This window comes from Nipponia nippon, unplaced genomic scaffold, assembly GCF_047370975.1.
Source record: "Nipponia nippon isolate SJK-2023a ecotype South Korea unplaced genomic scaffold, ASM4737097v1 scaffold_7, whole genome shotgun sequence".
In the NCBI taxonomy this organism is placed as follows: domain Eukaryota; kingdom Metazoa; phylum Chordata; class Aves; order Pelecaniformes; family Threskiornithidae; genus Nipponia; species Nipponia nippon.
The window spans coordinates 23,986,873-24,005,995 of NW_028262391.1; the positions used below are offsets into that span (position 1 = coordinate 23,986,873).

Consider the following 19,123-nt stretch of genomic DNA (forward strand, 5'->3'; position numbering starts at 1 on the left):
CTGGTCTGGAGAGTTGGGGTTTTTAATTGGGAAATAGAATAGAAACGGAAAGAAGGTTCCAAATCTGCACTTCTTTTTTTGTTTTGAAGTTGGATGTTCTCTAAATACCCTGTTGAATGTGGTTTTCGGTTCTCTTTGTCGCCAGTAGAGAAGAATCCCCAACTATATAGTTCTTAGTACTTGTGCCACTTCAGCTGTTTGTTATCACTGAGGTAGAGAAACTGTTCAGTTATCTAATAGCTGTTCTGCCAAAAAGTTCCAATTAATTTCATCTGGAATTTTATTTGTTTTTCTTTTATGCCTTGGGATAATAGGCTGTGTCAGTCAGGAGATATGGTTCTGCTTTATAGCAATCGAACGTAATATCTGTTTTATATATAAATACCGATGGCAACTCCACTAGCAATTCTTTTTCCTTCTACACACTCTCACTCTCACTCAGTCAGTCAGTCAGTCAGTCAGTCGCTCAAATGCGTCCTGCAATTTTTTATACAGCTTTGTACTCACTCACTCACTCACTCACTCTCAGTCAGTCAGTCAGTCACTCGCTCAAATGTGTCCTGCAATTTTTTATACAGCTTTGTAAGTTAGTGAGTGCTAGCTTGTGTACTGCAGTACTGCAGTTAGATTTGCATGGACATCCCTTCTTTTATACATGGATCCACGACCAGAATTGAGATAATATTCTTGACTTGAGATGCCTAGCTTGAGAGTAGACACCTCGATCTGTGATGCAGTGCCTTTGAAGAGTTTGCTTTATGTTTCCATGGCGTACATTGAGCTCCCATCTAAGTTGCCATTCTGGTTAGCATTTTAAGCATCTGGAGTAAGGAAATGTTTTGGAAAAATACTTATCTATTTAGACACGTGTCTCCTTGATTCATAGCTTTATCTGTGTCTTATTTTAATGCAATGATATTGTTGTAGATATTTTTACTAGGCATAGTATATGAATGCAGAAGAATATTCTTAAATTTCAGGGGGGTTAAAAGATGTATTCCTGTCTTTCATTAGGTTTCTATGCTTAAAATTAGTAGGAGTTGGAAAATATTATTTTATGTTTATATTTAAAAGGATTTCCAGCCTTTTAAGTTGAAATAGGAAGAACGGGGAAAAGGGATAAGATCCTGTTTTCCATTTACACAAATAACTGAGTCTGGAATGAACATGAGTATAACTTAACTGTCTGTTTAGTCAGTAAATTAACAAATGAAAATAAAGGGCTCCCTCTATGGTTTGTCCTATAAAATTACAAGTAATTGTCTTCCCTAGTAAAAGGGAAAAATTAGGGTTGCTTATAATTTCTTTTTTTTACATCTATGTATGTAATAGGAAAAAATTAATGTTTTAAATGTGTTGCTGGTATCTTAACTTTGCAAGCAGTATCTGTGTGTTAACCTTTGAGAGTTTAATGTTCAAGTTAGCATGAGTATTCAGCCCTCTCAAAATATAGATACACTAAAGAAACTTCCTTACTGTTTTTGTTTTTAACATGAATCTGTGTTTTGTTTCAGGATATTGCCATATGGCTGTTTAGCAACTGGAGATCACTCCGGCCTTATTGAGGCTGTTTCTAGTTCAGAAACCATTGCTGACATTCAGTTAAATAGTAGCAATGTTGCTGCTGCTGCTGCCTTCAACAAAGATGCTCTCTTAAACTGGCTGAAGGAATACAACTTAGGGTAATTTCTACAGTTATTTTCTCATCTATAGTGTAAGCTACAAAATTTCTGTAAGTTTTTGTTTAAGTATTGAGGAATCTGTGGCTCTTATGGCAGGTTTTTTACTACTTATTTTTCTAGTATGTCAAAAATTTTGACTCAGATTCATGGTGCCCATGGAATTAAAACAACAATCTAGCTGAAATTCTGGCATTTGCAGCATTTTGACTGCATGTTGTTGAGTAAGTTACAGGAGATTTGGCAAAACAAACAAACCCAAGAAAACTACATAGGTCTCAAGTCTTGATGTTGTTGCATTTCATAATATTTGCATTTCTCCTATTCTCCATAGCTACCTTTTACAGTATTTTCTCTCAAATAAGTCTAGTTTTACGGTATCCTAATAGGCTTCTGGTTTAAACAAGCAAAAACCCTTTTTGAGGTCAAGGCATGACATGAATTACCAGTAGTACGCACTAATATTGTTTGTCTTTGTATTTTTAGAGATGACTTGGATCGAGCCATTGAAGAATTTACTCTGTCTTGTGCTGGCTACTGTGTAGCTACTTACGTATTAGGGATTGGTGACAGACACAGTGACAATATCATGGTCAGAAAAAACGGTCAGGTAAAAATCTCATGTAGGCAGAATAACTACGGTATCTCTGTTGTGCAACAATTATCTTGAGAACTTTTAATTTCTTCTGCGTATCAGTAAAATTAAATCCCCACATTGTTAGAACTGATGCCTTTATTTACTGAGAATTGGAGGGAGCTTCAAAGAAAGGAAATGTACGACTAGTGGAAGGGCTGCCCAGTGCCTGTTGAGTAAGCAATTCTACATCAAGTGAGGCTGTTCTGTAGAACTTTTTCAGAACATCCAAAAGGCCTGTTAATGGTTCCGATTCATTGAATAAAAGTAGACTTAGAGTATCTTGCAAAAGACCATCCTTAAAAATACATGAATTGCAATTTTATATGCTGTGACTGCAAGTCTCCAAACCTAGAACCTAGGCAAACTCGTAGAAATGTATTTTCCTGTTTGTTACTTTTGACTGTAACTTGTCTGATTTTATTTAAATTATTCTGCCTGTAAAACTAGCAAGGGTTATAAAAGTGAGAGTTTTATAGACATTTGCAGTATTCTTTTAAGATTTTTACCTAGTAGAAGAAAGCTGAAATGCCCTTATATTTGACTCTAAAGTGGGAGAACTGTCACAGGTTCCTTGAGATGAATCTGAATTCTACTAGCTTTGCTCCTGAGTTCATGTAGGAAGCCCTTGGATATGATGAGGTTGAGCCTCATGGGCTCATCATTGGGCTGATTTTTCTATGATATTACCAAAAAGATGTCTGTTGGCAGACATCAGACGTTTTAAACTGAGATAATCTTTTGCACGCTGATTTGTAGCAGTGGTCGCTCATAAGAGTATGGGTGTTATCACTGATTTAAAATACATTTTGAAATGTCTTTAAATACTCCCAAAGGGTTGAAACCACGGGCTATGGAGAGTAGTGTTACGAGTTAACTATTCTTGGTACCAGCATCCTGTAGAGATAGGAGAAAAGTGAAATATTTCACTGGAGAAATTAATTTTCACTTCTGTTTTTTTAGCTCTTTCATATAGATTTTGGGCATATTCTTGGAAACTTCAAGTCCAAATTTGGAATTAAAAGGGAACGAGTACCTTTCATACTCACCTATGACTTCATTCATGTTATTCAACAAGGAAAAACAGGGAACACTGAAAAATTTGGTCGGTGAGTATTATTTTGATCTCTTCCTTTTGTAACTCTCTCTGGTGATAATTTCCAGCACACCAGGAACCTATCTGGGTTTGGTTTGCTCATTCGTATTTGTGTGGAGGTGTGCTAACACGCATTTACGATACTGTCTACTTCTCCACCTGAGCTAGAGTACCTACACAAATTACTTCATACATCAGAAACTGCAGCTCTGCAGTGGAAAGATGCAGTTCCTATTTATCTCCTCCAGCAGGAGATGGCAGATTCTCCTGAGCTCACCTTTTTTTACCTTCAGCAGCACTGGGCACTAGAGAGGGATTCCATAGACTATTGTTCAAGTGAGATGAAGCACTGGACTTAAAATCAGGCTCCCTTCTGCCCTTTTGTTCATTAATCCACGTTCAGTGTGCTAATCAGTCTTGGCCTTACTTGGATGCTTAGGCATATACAGCCACGTGCTCGTAATCCAACACTTTTGCATGCATCTGGGGTTAAAGAGCTACACAAAAACACATGACAAGGGAGAACTACCCTCTGTGATCCTACTTGTTGAGGCAGATTTTTCTTTTTCCCTTGTGTATTATTCTCACCAATTGACGGGAGGGTCATTCTGGATGTTTTGCTCTGTTTGCTGTCAGCTTTCACAGGAAGAATTTATTGACGGAGAGATGAAATTAAGAACTTAGGTATGGCTTGACAAGTCTTATGGCTACTTCTGGTAGAAGAAGCTGTACATATATTTGTAATGGTGTGTCTAGGAAGAATGGAAAACAACTGCCAGTGACCCATGTCTCTCCTGGAGAATGAGCAAATCAACCTGTAGCTCCATTTTTAAAACCACAAAGTAAAGGCTATTAGGTGACTGTGGCATTGTAAGAGCTGTGGAATATGGACTACCCTAAATGGCAGTAGGATTCCACTTTTACTTGAAAAATGCCTCAGGAGAGACTTTATTCAAGTATAACTTGTCATCTTAGTCTGAAGAGGGTCTCCCCGTTTCCTGTGGAAATTTAGGGATTAGACACTGGGAGGTGGCACGTTTGAGGACATTGAGCAAGTTCTCAGCTGTCTGTGTGATGGGTCTTTATGCCAGATCTGGCAGTCGGTTCCATTTTGACTGTGTTTGCAGGAAGGAATTACCTAACAGAGACAGGCTGGATTGGTAGGAACTGCTATAGAGCTTTTGTTTTTCCACTGTAGGTCCACTGTATAGGATCATCAGGGCGTGTCACCTAACAAATTCTCAGGGAGATGGGACACTGGCATTACCTTTGGCATTTTTTGCTCTTTCTGAAGAACAGTGCTTTTTTTAAAAGCTTTTGGTCTTTTGTACCAATGTTTTAAGGGCTTGTTGGAGAGGCATGGGATGTTTTTGTGGGAATGCATTGGAGGTTCTGTAAACATCTCTTGTCCTTCCTGTTACTGTGTTCCTGTGATACGTGTGTTAGGACAGATAATTTTTGGGAATGGTTACGTATATTTGTCAGCTGTGTAAGTTACCACCTGTTGTCTTCATTGCATGTGCTTTGCGGCTGAACATTGAAGGTTCCGCCAGTATTGTGAAGAAGCCTACTTGATTCTGCGAAAACACGGAAACCTATTTATTACACTCTTTGCACTGATGTTAACTGCAGGGCTTCCAGAGCTAACCTCTGTCAAGGACATCCAGTATCTCAAGGTAAAGTAAGATTTACAGCTCAGCAGGACTTAGTGTTTTTCCAGTATGTGGATTTTGCTTCTAAGATGAATACCTTTTAATTGTTTTCCATTTCTTTCAAAACTTCCATATAGTTCTCAAAGCTTTCTTCTTCAGCTATATAGAACCAGGTCTGTAGTCAGTCCTAGCAGTCAAAGGAAACTGTGACTGTATGTTCCTCTCAACCATTCTATGAGTTCAGCATCCCTGCATCTTGTATATGGTAATTTCAGGGGTGTTTTACGTCTTGGCTCATGCACAAGCATAGACCTGTAAAGGTGAAAATTATTTGCTTCATTCTTCTTTAGTTTTATCTTTAAACCCAGAAAATACCACTGATGTATTTATTGCTCAATGAATAATAGGTGAAAAAGTGTCAAAACGGAAAAAGACAGAATGTGGTTTGTGTTGAAAGGTGAAGGAGGCCTTAACTGTGGTTTTTAAAAGTCCTAACAGTACTTGTTTTCCTGTCACCTTAGGACTCTCTCGCCTTAGGGAAGAGTGAGGAAGAAGCACTAAAACAATTTAAGCAAAAGTTTGATGAAGCACTCCGGGAAAGCTGGACTACTAAAGTGAACTGGATGGCTCACACTGTTCGAAAAGACTACAGATCCTAGAAGACTTTTGCATTTGCACTAAGCTGAATGTTACCTTGATAAGTGTTTTTGAAGGGAGTCTGTAGCACGGACCAACAAAACTTACTTTAAATAAGAAAAAAAACAACGACAAAAAGAAATGGGCTGAAATAATTCCTGAGTCTTTTGCACTCTGCTTTTGAATGCTTGATTCCAAGACTGTCTACAAATAGTGAACATCCTGGATAATCAGTTCCTGCTGACTTTGCACGCTGAGAGCTACTAGGCGTTTTTAAAAATTCTTTGGTACTTTATGGAGGTGTAAATATTTGTTTTTATATGTTAGGGTAATGTACTCTAACATACTCAGGAGGTTTGAAGGCCTCTGGCAGAACTGTTCTTTGTTTAAAGTTGGGACTTGAAGAGTAAATTTTTTTTTTATATCCTAATCTGGCTAAAAATGACCATATTGTGTATATTTTTCATATGAACTCTGCCCTACTGGCACAGATGCATTGATTCTACTGTAAATAGCAACCACAGTATCATTGTACTACAGGGAGCTGCTTAATGTCTTGTACTGCTGCCAAAAGAAGAGTAGATATTTGTAAGATGGGGGGTAGGGCGGGAGATGGGAGAGGGAGAGACCTTTGAAAATGATGCAGCACCCAGATGTTCAGGGTTGCACAGTTTTGTTCCCCTGACATAGCACACACAGAAGAAGCTCTTTGGTAAGAGGAAAGTTAGGCCAATTCCAAACATGTCTGAGAATCCCTCATGGTAATGGTCTCCCATTCGGCCTCTGGGGCTTTGTTTTCAACTCCTTCAGAGCCACCTTTATTTCAGGTTCAGCAAGAAGCTCCTTACAGCCTTACATTGAAATTCATATCTCAGATTAGTTGTGCCATGCAAATGTACTGACTTATGTATGGAAAATTTGCATTAAACGTACTACACATAGTGATTTTTAGAGCATACATACCAAAAAACCCAAATGTTTGGAAAAGCAGGTGTTTATGGGAAAAGATCATTCCATAAACCGGCAATGAGAAGTCATTAATCTTTTCTTTCTGTATTTATTAAAAGCTTGCAGTAATGTCGCTTTACCAAGATATGTATGTTGAAGATGGTTGCTGAAGAAACTGGATTTGTTTTAATTTATTTGAGGTACCAGGCTTTTAGGTGCTTAAATGGAGAGCAAATTTGTTACGTGCAATAGGGAGCTGCTGGTTGAAAGATGTAACATACTGTTTCTGAAACATCAGCAAGACAGACTTTAACTACTGCTTGTTCTCCAAGGAACACTGGTAGCCCTCAATTATTCTTGACATTTGAAAGAGAATTAAACATAGATATTTACTTTTTTGACTAAACAGTTGTTTTGCATAGAAATGTTGTTTTCTGTAGGAATTTAATTAAAGGTGGTTTTACTTTGTTGAGAGTGATTTATTATTTTGTTGTTGTTGTTTTGGGGTTTTGTTGTTTCTATTGAAGATCAAGAACCGATCTGGAGCCAGGATAGCATTTTATGTAGTGGTTTGATTCTCTTGTCCTCACTCTTGGGGCTAATCTGTCTGAAAAGACCTCTGCTTCTAGGATACTGTAAAAGTAACAAGCAGATTGTGGTTTGGTGGTGGTTGTTTTTATCATAATATAGTGGCATTTGAAGTGTGCCATGTCTCCCTTCTTAATTTTTTTTATTTTTAAAGTAGATGAGAGGAAGGCTAAAAAGAAAGTACTTTGCAGGTGACAGCTCTGAAAAAAAGTAATTCCATCCTCAGCTAATTCACAGCATATAAATTTGCATAAGTAATCATTCCTGGACATGTTACATTTTTCTGTGAGACAGAGTACTCGGACATCTCTGGTATGTTTTCTTGCTGAGAGAGATGTAACCTTTCCCAGAACTCGAGACAAAGTTGGCAAGTTCACCTTGGCTGCTTGGGGCTGGTGTGCAAGGTATGTGATAGGAGGGAGCACGATGGCATCTTTATATCCATAGCTAAAAAGGCAACTGAGTTCCATGTTCCACCCCAGACTTCTTGTGAGGCTTTGAACAAGTCGTTCAAGTCTGTGCCTTAGATTCCCATCTACAAAATGAAGGAAGTAGCATTGACCTCCAGATGCAGAAACACCTTCCCTCAATTACTACTGGGATATTGCACAGAGTAAAGATGTTTTGTGTTGTGAGGGTTTGGTTTTTGTTTTTTTTTTTTGGATGTCACTTCAATGCAGGTTATAAAAGTACTTGAGGTAGGCAATGTGATTTTGTGATTTCCTCACCATCTTCTTTGAGTCAGCTAGTGTTTATAGAGATGATTAGAAAATACTGCTTCTGCTCAGTATTTGTATTCGTTAACAGCCCTTGAATGGGATATGTTCTATTTGGTTGTCTTTACCCTCGCTACATTTACTCTCTGCAATTTATTAGCAAGAATGGGGAAAGAAAGTTAGAGGCCTGTTAAATGGTGTATTTTCATTTTTGGCAGCAAAAGAAAATGATGCATTTTCCTCATGTAAATTGAACTTGGTCTTCAGATAGCTGAGAGGATAGCACATCTCACAAGACTGCTTTTCCAGGTTGACCTCTCAGGGATGAACCTTACGTGAAGCAGTGTTTATCAGGTCACCCAGGTTAATTTTGTGGTACCTTCATGTTAACTTTTGAGTGAAGTACTGGTTTGCTGAATTGTATGAGTAGATAGATCACCGCTTTCCCTGGATTTCCATCATCCGTGCTACAGCTTGTGGCATACGGATTTTCATCCAGAAAATAAATAAATAAATGAATGAACTGCTCTGTGAAAAGTAGAAGGAGAGACAGTCTGTCCTCCATATTTTGTCATCCAAGAGGAGAATACTGGAATTCTGTCACGTCAGTCCATTATCTGTACTTAACTCCCAATATCCAACTACAGTGTTAAAATGGTAGGTTAATTCGGGCTGAGTGGGATCATATTTTTTTCTTCTGAGTCATTTTAGACTGTTTGCAGAATTCAGAAGGCATCAAATGGTCAAATTATAATATGAGAGTTTAAAGATTTTGTTCATAACAGTGAGTAGAAATGTAACCTTCTTAAATGTGGAAGCTTTGGAAAGGATGTAGCTTTATGCAGCTGTAGGAACGAAACGTAAGCTACAACTTTCGTGTAAAACACCTTTGGTTCAGATGGTCTCGTGTTACGTTAATTACTTCTCTCTAAGTCTACTTCTAATCTGGTCTGCACATTTCCACTGGAAAAATTACTTCTCTCAAACCAGCTCTGCTTCTCAAGGCCTTTCATTGTATCTGACAGGGTGAAAAGATACCTAGACTGCTTTAAAAACAACAACTGAAATTTGTAGATGTAGTGTGTATATTGTATAAATGTGTTCTGTTTTTCTTTTGATTGCATGATTACTTGATGGGTTTGCTTTCTTTACCTTTTATCGTTTCATTTGTGACAACTGCTGCTTTTACACTCCTGCTTGACCTGTATTTGATTTCCAAGGAAAGAGCTCCCATGGATTTGCTCCTCACCAGTGGAGTTGTTTCCCTTTTATGCTTGTATCGGTTTTATTGACAGTGGTGTGTTGATTGCTAAGTCATTTACGTTCTAGCGAATGCCTTTGACAGGGCCTATTCATATACTTAATATAATAAGAGTCCAATATTCCTCTTTAATTTCCTAGAGCTATTGAATATTAAATCATTGATCATTAAATAGTACAGGCTCTTAATAAGTCAGGCTATGATCATAGCTTTATTCTTGACGAATGATTTCAAGCCTAAATCTTTTAAGTATGTAATCAGTATTTATTATTCTTTCACAATATATTGTATTAATATAATTATGTGTCTGAGCTGGCTTTAAAATCTAAAACTGAAATCCTGTGCTTACATAATGCATTCCACTTTTTGGCAAGTTTTCTTCAAATAATTTTAATAGTAACTTGTCCAGCATAATACTGCCCAGAGATGAGGGAGTAGAGCTGTCTTGATGGAAAGCAAGTTTTAGTAGGTGCTGCCATACGAGATGGCAATGCTGCATTGCTGTTGGACCTCACAGTTTGCATGTGGCTGTGTTTTGGTTTTGGGGGGGTTTTTTGTAGGCAAACTTGCTTCATTCTGGCTTGGCTCACGAGATAAAAGTCAGACGAAGCTCAAGGTGGTGGTTTTATTGCCTGACCACAATACCACACTGACTACTATTTCCAGTGCAAAACTGTTTTGTTTGAGGCACATCTGTCTGCCACTGACTGTTGGTGGATATAGTCTGGGCATAAGGTTAGAAGTGAAATTATTTCTGTAACTGGAATATCTTTGCAAATCGGTCACAGTAGGATCACAATCATAAGATCTTAAGTGATTAAATGGACATAGGAACTGCTGATCTTTCATGTTTTGGCCTGTCAGTTCAGAAAACTAGCTTTGCCTTTCCTTACCAACATCCTTCAGGTGGTGGATGCGAAAGCTTCCTCTGACATCTGTGGGGACAGCGTGCGTAACCTCCTGCCCGCGCGGGTCACTTCCTTAGGGAGCGCAGCTAAATACCCGTTAGTTCAGGGGCTGGGCAGTCAGCAGAGCCAGATTTTCTAATGTTTCCGTGGGGACACTGGGGACTTTTTCATATAAAACTGAGCAGGAGAAGGAACAAACGTAGCCTCAGGAATACGCAGTACCAAGCAGATCTCCGAAGCAGATTTCAGTAGCCAATCCAGGAAAGGTGCAGTAATTTTAACAGCTAACGCTACTGAGAAGACTTGACTACCATGCTGCTCGTGCTACCTCAATGTATAATAGAAATCTTGTAGTTATTCTTTCCAAGCGTGACTTCATGTCTGATTGATTAAGAAGAGAGGGTCTGTGCTTCCACCAGTGCTGACCAGGGAATTTATTTACCCTGCTCATATTACTATTTGTTCTTCAAACAGCGTAGCAAAATAGCATTAACTGTTGCTGAGGTGAGGAGAAGAGAACGCTTTTTCCTTTAATGAGCTGGGTTTGCATACTGCTGTTACTTGGATGCCTTTCCAACCTGATAGCTCACATGAAGAACTGTCATGTAGAGAACATGTCTGTCCTCTAGCAAACCACAAGGGAAAATTCTACCAGTCAGGTGCTGATAGAGCTTTACTTGTTATGTCACCTCTAGGTCACTTGGCTGAAAGCTGGCTCAACTATGTAACCGATTTTAACAGGTTTTACTGTATTGGACTGTCAGATTTAAAATAATGCTGCTGTGATGAGCTAGTCCTTCATCCTTTCAGTCTGTCACCTTGCTTTTCCTCAGGTGATTATCTGGAGAAGTTTCCCATGGGATGCTTGACGAAGAGGGATAGGGATGAATATATATTTCTTAAGTAATGGCATGGCTTATTCTTGGGAAACCTGTGAAAGATCACAGTTTTAAGAATAGCAGTCACAGAGAAATGTAAAAGGTTAATTCTGATTTGCCAGGCATCGTTTAGCTTTTATGAAGTAAATGAGCAGAAGCGACAATCAAGCACCATGGAAACATGGTTTCTGAGGGATTATGACCCTGGCAGTGCAAGGATGTTTATAAGATCTAATTTTTGGCTTTAGAAGTCTACGTTTGGGCAGGAGGTCTGGGCACTTGCTGGGAGTGCCCAGAACCACTAAAGTCTGGGCAGAAGCAGGGAAACCTGGTAGTGGTTCACTCCTATTTGTGAATCCTGCCTGAGGTTTTCTCCTACACATCTTGCCTAATGGGCTTCGCCCTCTCAGCATGCTCTGGATGCGCATTTGTGATCTGACCACCTGTACGACACGGGCAAAGCAGCTCATTCTAGTTTCTGAAATTGTCTCTACCTCCTTTGCATAAGGAGCATTAAGTGTTCGTTTGACACATCGCAAAGGGAAGTGAGCGGTATTGCTCAGGATACTCTGGGAATGTTGTATACGTGGCTCTGAATTCCTCCTGTTGAAACTGTTTTCCGCGGGGGGGGGGAATGAAACAACACAAGAATGGATGACATAGCTCAGCTAATGTACTCCCTAGGGATAGAAAAAAAAAAATCTGGATTCCAGTCCCCTTACGAAACATTCACTGGAACAAAAACGGAACAACTCCAAAAGGGGAGTGGGAAGGACAGAGAGAGAGAGGGTCCTTTCCCCTATGGACTAGTGGCTTGGGAACTTCGGAAGAGGAGTGATGAAACAGAGATCCAGACTTCCCAGCCCATGTTCTGTCTGCTTGGCTGAATAAAAGAACCCTTAATGGCTATGTGAGATGAAGTCTGTTTAGCCCGTTCCCTACCACGTAGCAGGGAATTCATCCTGCATATAGAGTCGTGCCAGTTGGCATGGGAGGAAAAGATGCGTGCTGCTAGGCTTTGGGTAATCTGCTTCAGAGGCTACTTCCACCCTTAACCCGTATTTATGAATTCCATAAAGGCCTGGACTTTAATGCCACCCAGCGCCTTCCACTGTGTGTTGGCTAGTCACCGTGCTGCTCTCCTGATGGTCGCTGGGCAAGTCCGCCCGTGCCCTGTGAAGGGATTGGAGACAGACATCTCAAGGTGTGGGTTCCACTGCTATGCTTAAACTTTGAATATTGTTTTATTTGGTGCTGTACTACACAGATCTTAAAGAAGGCTTAACTACTTTGTGAGTTGTGATCGTTATTGCTCCTTTTAAGGAGAGGAGCTGGATCATAAGTTAGGAGTTGAGAGTCTGTAAAAGTTCAGAAATTCTAGATGGGAATTTGAATGTGATCTGCAGTTTTTGTGATCTGCAATTGTTGTGGCCTTTAGAAGCCTCTTTCCCCCATCAAATTGCATACCCATGCTAGTTAATTTAAAAATAAATAAAAAGTTTAATATCCCAGACCACAAACAACACTGAAACATACCTAAGCATTACAAGTAAGTGTAACGCACCCAGTGGTTCTCCATTTAATATTCACTTTCTCTTTTGCAGCTCAATGGGATAATCTTGCCTACTTGAGAGGAAAAAGAAAAACCTTTTAAAATGTTTCTGAAACAATTCCCTGTTCTTAATAGCTGTGAAACTTTTAGCTCCTACTTACAAATCTTTGTTTGCGGAGTTTATGCTAGCTAAATTAGCGAATGTGCATCTGCTACATATAGTAAGTATGAACTACGGTATGGTTGTAATTACTGATGCTGCATACAGATTGCGCAGACCAAAGATCCAGTCAGCCTGAATGGATCCAAGCTTTAGCATTTTGGATGTAGTGAGGTACCGACAAGGCACCTGCACCAAATCTTTAATCACCTTTACGTACTTGACTTTCTGCAATCAAGGTACTAGAGCTGGCATCTCCTCCTCTGTCGTAGTGATCAAGCAGGCTGTGGGCAATGAAGCTGCTTTCTGAATGCAGTGTCTCACATTTTCGGCAGACGAGGATTTCGCATTTCGGACACATTTTCCCAGAGTGTGGCTGCCTTAAAGAACATATTTCCTCCCGCGCTGGCTTCAGCTTTTTGGAACCTTTCCTGTGTAAACATCTTCTCTTCTCTTCAAAAAGCTGACTTCTTCCTTGAGGGCTAGAACAGTCAGAAAGAAAGGTGACAAGTTTAACCTGTACACTTCCTAGATGAATGAGATCAGCAGAAGCAATTAGCCTGTGATTTATGATCCCTTCCTGAGGCTTTACCTGTGACCACCAGGAGCAGGTGCGGTGGGTGGTCACCTGCAGAAAACAGGAACAGAGAGAAAAAGGAGAGTCTGGCTCTGGTGCTGTGATAGCAGTGACAGGCCAGTAGTTTTAGAACATAAAACTATTAAAAAGATTTGTCACCATTTATACAAAAAAGTAAAAAAAAAAAATCATAAGTCAACTAGCTAGGTAGGAGCTTTCTACTCGGTTCTTTAATGTGCGGCTTTTCTGTGGGTGATCATGGCACGAGCCTCGTGTTTGCATGAAGGTAAATTTAATAGAGCTCTGTCTATCTAAATTACAGGCTTCTGACCTGGTAGACCTCACCTATGCTGTCATAAAGGTTCTTTTTCCACTTGCATGCCCTAATAATTATGCTGGCTAGTAGATAAGCCCTATGTTGCACTATCCTTGAATAGAGATGGAAGGGCTGAAAGAAAAGCACTCTTGATCGAATTATATACCATTATATTTTATATAAAATAGTACTTAAAAATCAAGACACTAACCTGTATATTCCCTTACCAGACCTCGCAAATCAATGCTGAACCGTAGGGGATGATCTGATTTGGCTAAACGACTGTGAAAATTCTGTAGGCCCTGTTGACTTGAATGTTTTTAAAAACCACTGCCATGCAATGTGTCTGTAGAAATGTATCCAGTAAAGTCTGAAAACTGACTTTCTTTCCATTAATGTGAGAGTACTGCGGGAGGAGGATGCTACATTACTGTTTCAGGATTTTTTAGATCAAACTGGGGAAAATTTGTATTTATCACAACTAAGGTCGAGGCCTGGAAAGCATGATTTTGCTGCTTCACTTGTCTGCCTCCCGAATGTTCAGTGAAATTATGGACAACAGAACAAATGCACAACTGTAATTCGCTTACTCCTTGGATGTTCGACTGTGTTTCCAGTCCAGTTCCTTAGCAGCGCAGCAAGATAAATCCCAAAGCAAAGCCCTTGGTATTAGTTGTTCTGCAATTGGATCAGTCTGAGAGAAGAATCTGGCACTCAGGATCATTTCTGGGTAGTGTATTTTAATCTTATGTCGAGCTTGTAACCAGCTGCTGTGGCTATCAAGCTTAATGTAGTTAGCTGAGTAATTGCTGAGACTTGCATGTACTTCCTGCTAAGACGGTAATTTCATGATAATTATCAAAGACAGACTCTTTTTAGGAGATCTGTATAGAAAACAACTATTGTAATGGATGAGAAAAGACAGTTTTTGGAAACTACTCCTGATCTTAGCATGACCCGTACACTAAATTTACCTCATGATAAAGAAGAATAGTATCAAGTACAAAGACCCAAGAAGAGAATTTAAAATCCTATAAGAACGATGATAACTCAAAGCTGATACATGCACGAAGCAGTAAGCTCAAATGCATTTTTGCCTCTTTGCTTACTTTGGTTAAAAAAAGAATAGTTTTCCTTGTCTTTTTTTTTTTTTTTCCTTCTATCTGAAAAGTAGTAAGCATAAAGGCGCTATTATAGGAACACAGGCAATAACTATGCTCTGAATCAAGAAACTTGGTAGCACTAACTTTGTTGAACAGTGATTTTGGGTGCTGCCCGTGCAGTATTGCCACTGTCTGTTACGCCCTGGAGCTAGGGATATTGGTGCAACAAAAACCGCAGCAATGTTATTCCTAGAAACAGGGTCCTGCTTGTATGAATGTGGAGGAATAGAGATGCCGCCCCTCCAGATCTCTCTTGCTGAGTCGGAGGAAGCATAGGGAAATGGTTAAAAGATAAACATGCAGACACGCAAGGTTTGGAGACCTTAATTTCATACCTACTTCTGTCAGTGACTTGCTAGTTTTTAGGTAAGTTTTTTAATTAGCCCATAACTATTTCTTTGTTTGGGAAACCGTTAATACAGCAGAGGTAACAAAGGTGTCTGTGGCTCTTTGAAAGGTGCTCTGGAAATACTTATAAAATTTCTTGGTTAAAAACGTATACAAAATATAATCTTGGATGTACTTACAGTTTATTCTTAGCAGACGCAGAGAAGAGGCTCAATCCAGAAAATCTCTTCTTAAATAGTCGCTCCCGCTTTTTTCGGCTGTGCTTCCCATCCCCTATGCTTTCTCCTGGGAGTTCCTTCTTTCCTTTGTGCCAGCTCATTTTATCTGTCATAACAACAGCACCTGCTTAGATGAAAGCAGAAGTCTGAGTAGCTTTTCGAAAGTCTCCCTTACTGCATCGCACCTGGTGAAGTCTGGATATGTTACGCTACAAACCTGTAAGTGTCCTGGTTACGCAGAAGGTTTAGTCAAGATCGGCGAGCAGCCGCTTTCCATCAGATGGAGCAAATACGTGCTTTGAAAAATCCTGCAGACACAAGGCGACTCTGGATATTCTTACTCAACCACCATTCCACGTAATTACGGAGAGTAGGCTTGGACATTAAATATAATAAATATTTCCCGCTACGTGCTCTCTTTCATGATTAGGCTAGTTGCTGAAACCCAAGAGAGGAGGCGGCTCGTTTGATAAGAGCGAAGAACCAGGAGCCAATGAAACAGTTTTGCGCAGAGAACAAAAGCAGCGAAACAAATGTGAGATGGAACAAACACTGCAAAGCAAAAACCAGAACCCTGAAAAGATGAAGAACCAACTGGAGATTTTAGTTAAGGCTTGGAAATTGTTTCCTTTTTCTTTTGATAAAGCAGTTGATTAGTCTGCATTTCCGCGTTGCATTGCTTTGTCTCCAAGAATTATCCCGTTGGCCTCTCTGATTGAATTAGTCTCTCTGCTCTACATTTGATACTTAGTAATTGCATTAACTTTTGGTTGCTTGACTTGGAGGGTTGCGTTCACCCCCTCCTAGTGATTGGAAGTGCTTGTCTGTTCCTACCTGTTCAAAATATTTTCCACAAATCATCTAAAACAAGTCGCACAGAGTTTGTAGGCTTAAAAACAAAACTGACAACCATTTTGAACTATGCCCTTCACTGATTTTACTCTTAGTCTCTTCCTGCTCCCCCACCCCCAACCCAGCCTTTAAGGACAGTTCTTCTTAATCAGTTCTTACAGTAGGATGTACACAGGCAGTAGGGACTCACTGTGCAAGTGCTTTACAGCATCACACCCTGAAACAGTTTTTCCATTGTGTTGTAATTATTTACCACAATTATATATTGACTTACATTAACAAGAAACTATGAATACCTCGAAGGAACAGTGACACACCTTGCTATTCATGCTTTGTAATGACCTACCGGCTCATTAAAAAGCTACCCAGCTTTTTAACAGAACCTAGGTAAGTTGAACCTGTTTCTCCCACAGAAATGGCAGAAAAAGCTTTTTATGAAAGAAATACTAACAGTTCATTGACCTGTAAAAGGAACCTGTCACTAAAGAATTACTGTGTTATTAAGGAATGAATAAAAGTTGTAAATGAAAGAAAATGACACACCTCATAATTATAGACTTCCCTTCAGTTTTTAATTTGTGACAAAATAATCTACAAGTTCAAGACCCGTTTTAGGCATGCAGTGGTGCTGAGGTGGAGCTTTGCAGAACAGACCAATCTGTGGCTAATAAAAATCAGCAACCGGCGAGGCAGGAATCTGCCTTGCCTCTGAGAAGTGAGCTTCAAAGGCTTCTCACTGCGGGATCTTTCAGTACTAATTTCTCTTGTCGAAAAGATCAAGAGAGGAAAATGCAACATTGAAAGTACAGATGTAAGTATGTGGAAGTTGGTGACAAAGAATCAAAGATACACAGAAGGGGTCTTTTCTAAAGCCTTTTAGTCAATAATTTTTAAAAAAATTGTAATTTGGACATACATTGTACAGTATTTAATTTCTCTTCTTTTAAAGATGAAGTTGTCTGGCTATGTTGAGTTTCCAGTGTAATTAATTCTAATGATGTAGGGGGAATTCCTCCTGTACTTCAACTGTACGTTTAAATGTGTTGCTGGATCAGAAGATTTGAATACCCAATATTTGAATAATTGATTTCTTTTCCTTGCCTTTCTTCTCCACTTAAATCTTGTGAAACTTGACTACCATTGCTTTCAATATACCGATTAATTGCCCTCACCTTTCTTACTTAGCAACAGCAACAGTGTGTTTTTGGTTTTTGAGCCAAAGTAACCAATAATAGCGTTACTGTCGCTAGGTCTGGGATTTACTTTATTATGTGGTCAGTCCATAAACCTATAGATTACATAATGACTCTTTAAAACAGGAATCCTACTTGTAGATCTGGGAGAAAATATGTTTCCTTCAGATGAAGATCACGTAACAGCAGTGGACAGCATTTTCAGGAACCTCAGTGTTGTATCTGTAGGTTGTCTCTAGTTAATGATAAGCAAGGTCTAGTACCTGCAAGACTTCAGATGTCAAAACTGATTTGCACTGATGCTTGCTGTTGACTGGACTACCTGAGCAGCATATTGGTGCCTCTGTAACCGCCTTCATATTTATAAATACGATTTCAGGACAAAATATGAATTATGGATGGGGTAAAAAAAAAACCCACCAACAACAATGCAACAATTTACAAACAAGACTGATAGTTTTCCCTACCCAGGTCTGGCAGGCTAAACATGCAGGAGACTACTTTCCAGAAATGGAGCATTTCTGCAGCCATCCCTCCAATTGCAGCAGCACGTGGCAGCCCTGACCTAGCTGATATCCCCTGGGGTAAAAGAACCGAACAGAACGAGAGGTAAAATCTTTGTGGCAGGGACCATCATGCGAACGCACAGGGCAAAAGATGCCAGACAGGAAAGGAGGTCTGGAGAGGGGAAATGACGTGATTAGCAACTTGAGAAAGATTTCTCTGTGTCCCCAGGATGCAGCTTTTCTGATCCAGTTCTGTGTCTTAAATAAAATTTAAGCTGTTTGAACTAATTCTGATCATGTTATTTTTGCCACCACAGGGTGTCTCTGCATCTCTTCTTACACCAAAGGCTTTGGTAGCCTTTAATGGCAAGCTGCAATCTGGAGGGAAGGTAGGGCTAAAGGAAAACGTCCCCCAGCTTAGCTGTGCATTTTCTTCAGGATCATGAGCCTTCTTGGGCTGGAGTGGTGATGCCTTCATTAGTTGGTAGGAAATTCTTCTTTAGCGAGTAAGGCCATAGTGCAATGATGTTATTTAATTTGGTTTTGAGAGCTCTTCTGTATCAGATCAAAGAAAGCTGTGGCCATATGATGTGGTGCACCGATCTAGCTTAAGCTCATTCTCATTCTGCACTACGTTCACAATGTTTGAAGCGTTATCCCTGCACTGGCACACTTGTGCTAAAGCAGGCAATGTCTGTCTGCCCTGTTACCTTTATGCTTATGTGGGCATTTTCTATTCTCCTTCAGTCAGGATAAAGCTGGCATGAAGTCAGCATAAACGCTGTCATGTGCTCTGGATAGTTTGTATATTAAAACAGTTTCATGTTGGGTTTGGGGTTTTCCAGGATTTTTTTTGAGTCTTACGAGCTTTGGTCTAGCATCAATAGTTACTTGTTCCACTCTCCATATAGTAGGGACACGAAGTGATACCACAGAAAGGGCAGGAAGGTCTAGATAGTGCGGGTCCTTCTGTCCCGGGAGCTGCTGGCCACACTAGCCACGCGTGACTTTTCACTTCCTCAGAATTCAAATGTGTTTTGGGTTAGAGGACTAAGAAGATAATGTACCTGGTAGCAGGTGGTCCCAATACTGGGCTTAAGTCTATGTGTGGGTGTTGGTGTGGCTGTATGCTATGGGAGTATCCTATAACGATATCTTTGTCTAGGATATCTGAAAAGTAAACTGTCCTCAGGAGGAAAGAGTTACGGAGGAATTCCAGATGAAAAGTGCTGAGCTAAGAGG

At 39.8% G+C, this 19,123-nt stretch overlaps 1 protein-coding gene across 9 annotated transcripts in view; it reads left to right on the top strand.

Moving 5' to 3' along the window:
• Nucleotides 1-7,123, top strand: part of PIK3CB (phosphatidylinositol-4,5-bisphosphate 3-kinase catalytic subunit beta) — a 117,844-nt gene extending 110,721 nt beyond the window's left edge. For all 9 annotated transcript variants that reach the window (XM_087740127.1, XM_087740128.1, XM_087740126.1 and 6 more), the window contains 5 exons: nucleotides 1,515-1,682; nucleotides 2,166-2,289; nucleotides 3,277-3,422; nucleotides 4,953-5,085; nucleotides 5,583-7,123. In XM_087740127.1, the coding sequence (XP_087596253.1) occupies nucleotides 1,515-1,682; nucleotides 2,166-2,289; nucleotides 3,277-3,422; nucleotides 4,953-5,085; nucleotides 5,583-5,720 (709 nt within the window). In that variant the 3' untranslated portion in view covers nucleotides 5,721-7,123. The remainder of the gene's footprint in view (nucleotides 1-1,514; nucleotides 1,683-2,165; nucleotides 2,290-3,276; nucleotides 3,423-4,952; nucleotides 5,086-5,582) is intronic.
• Nucleotides 7,124-19,123: the final 12,000 nt, after the last annotated feature.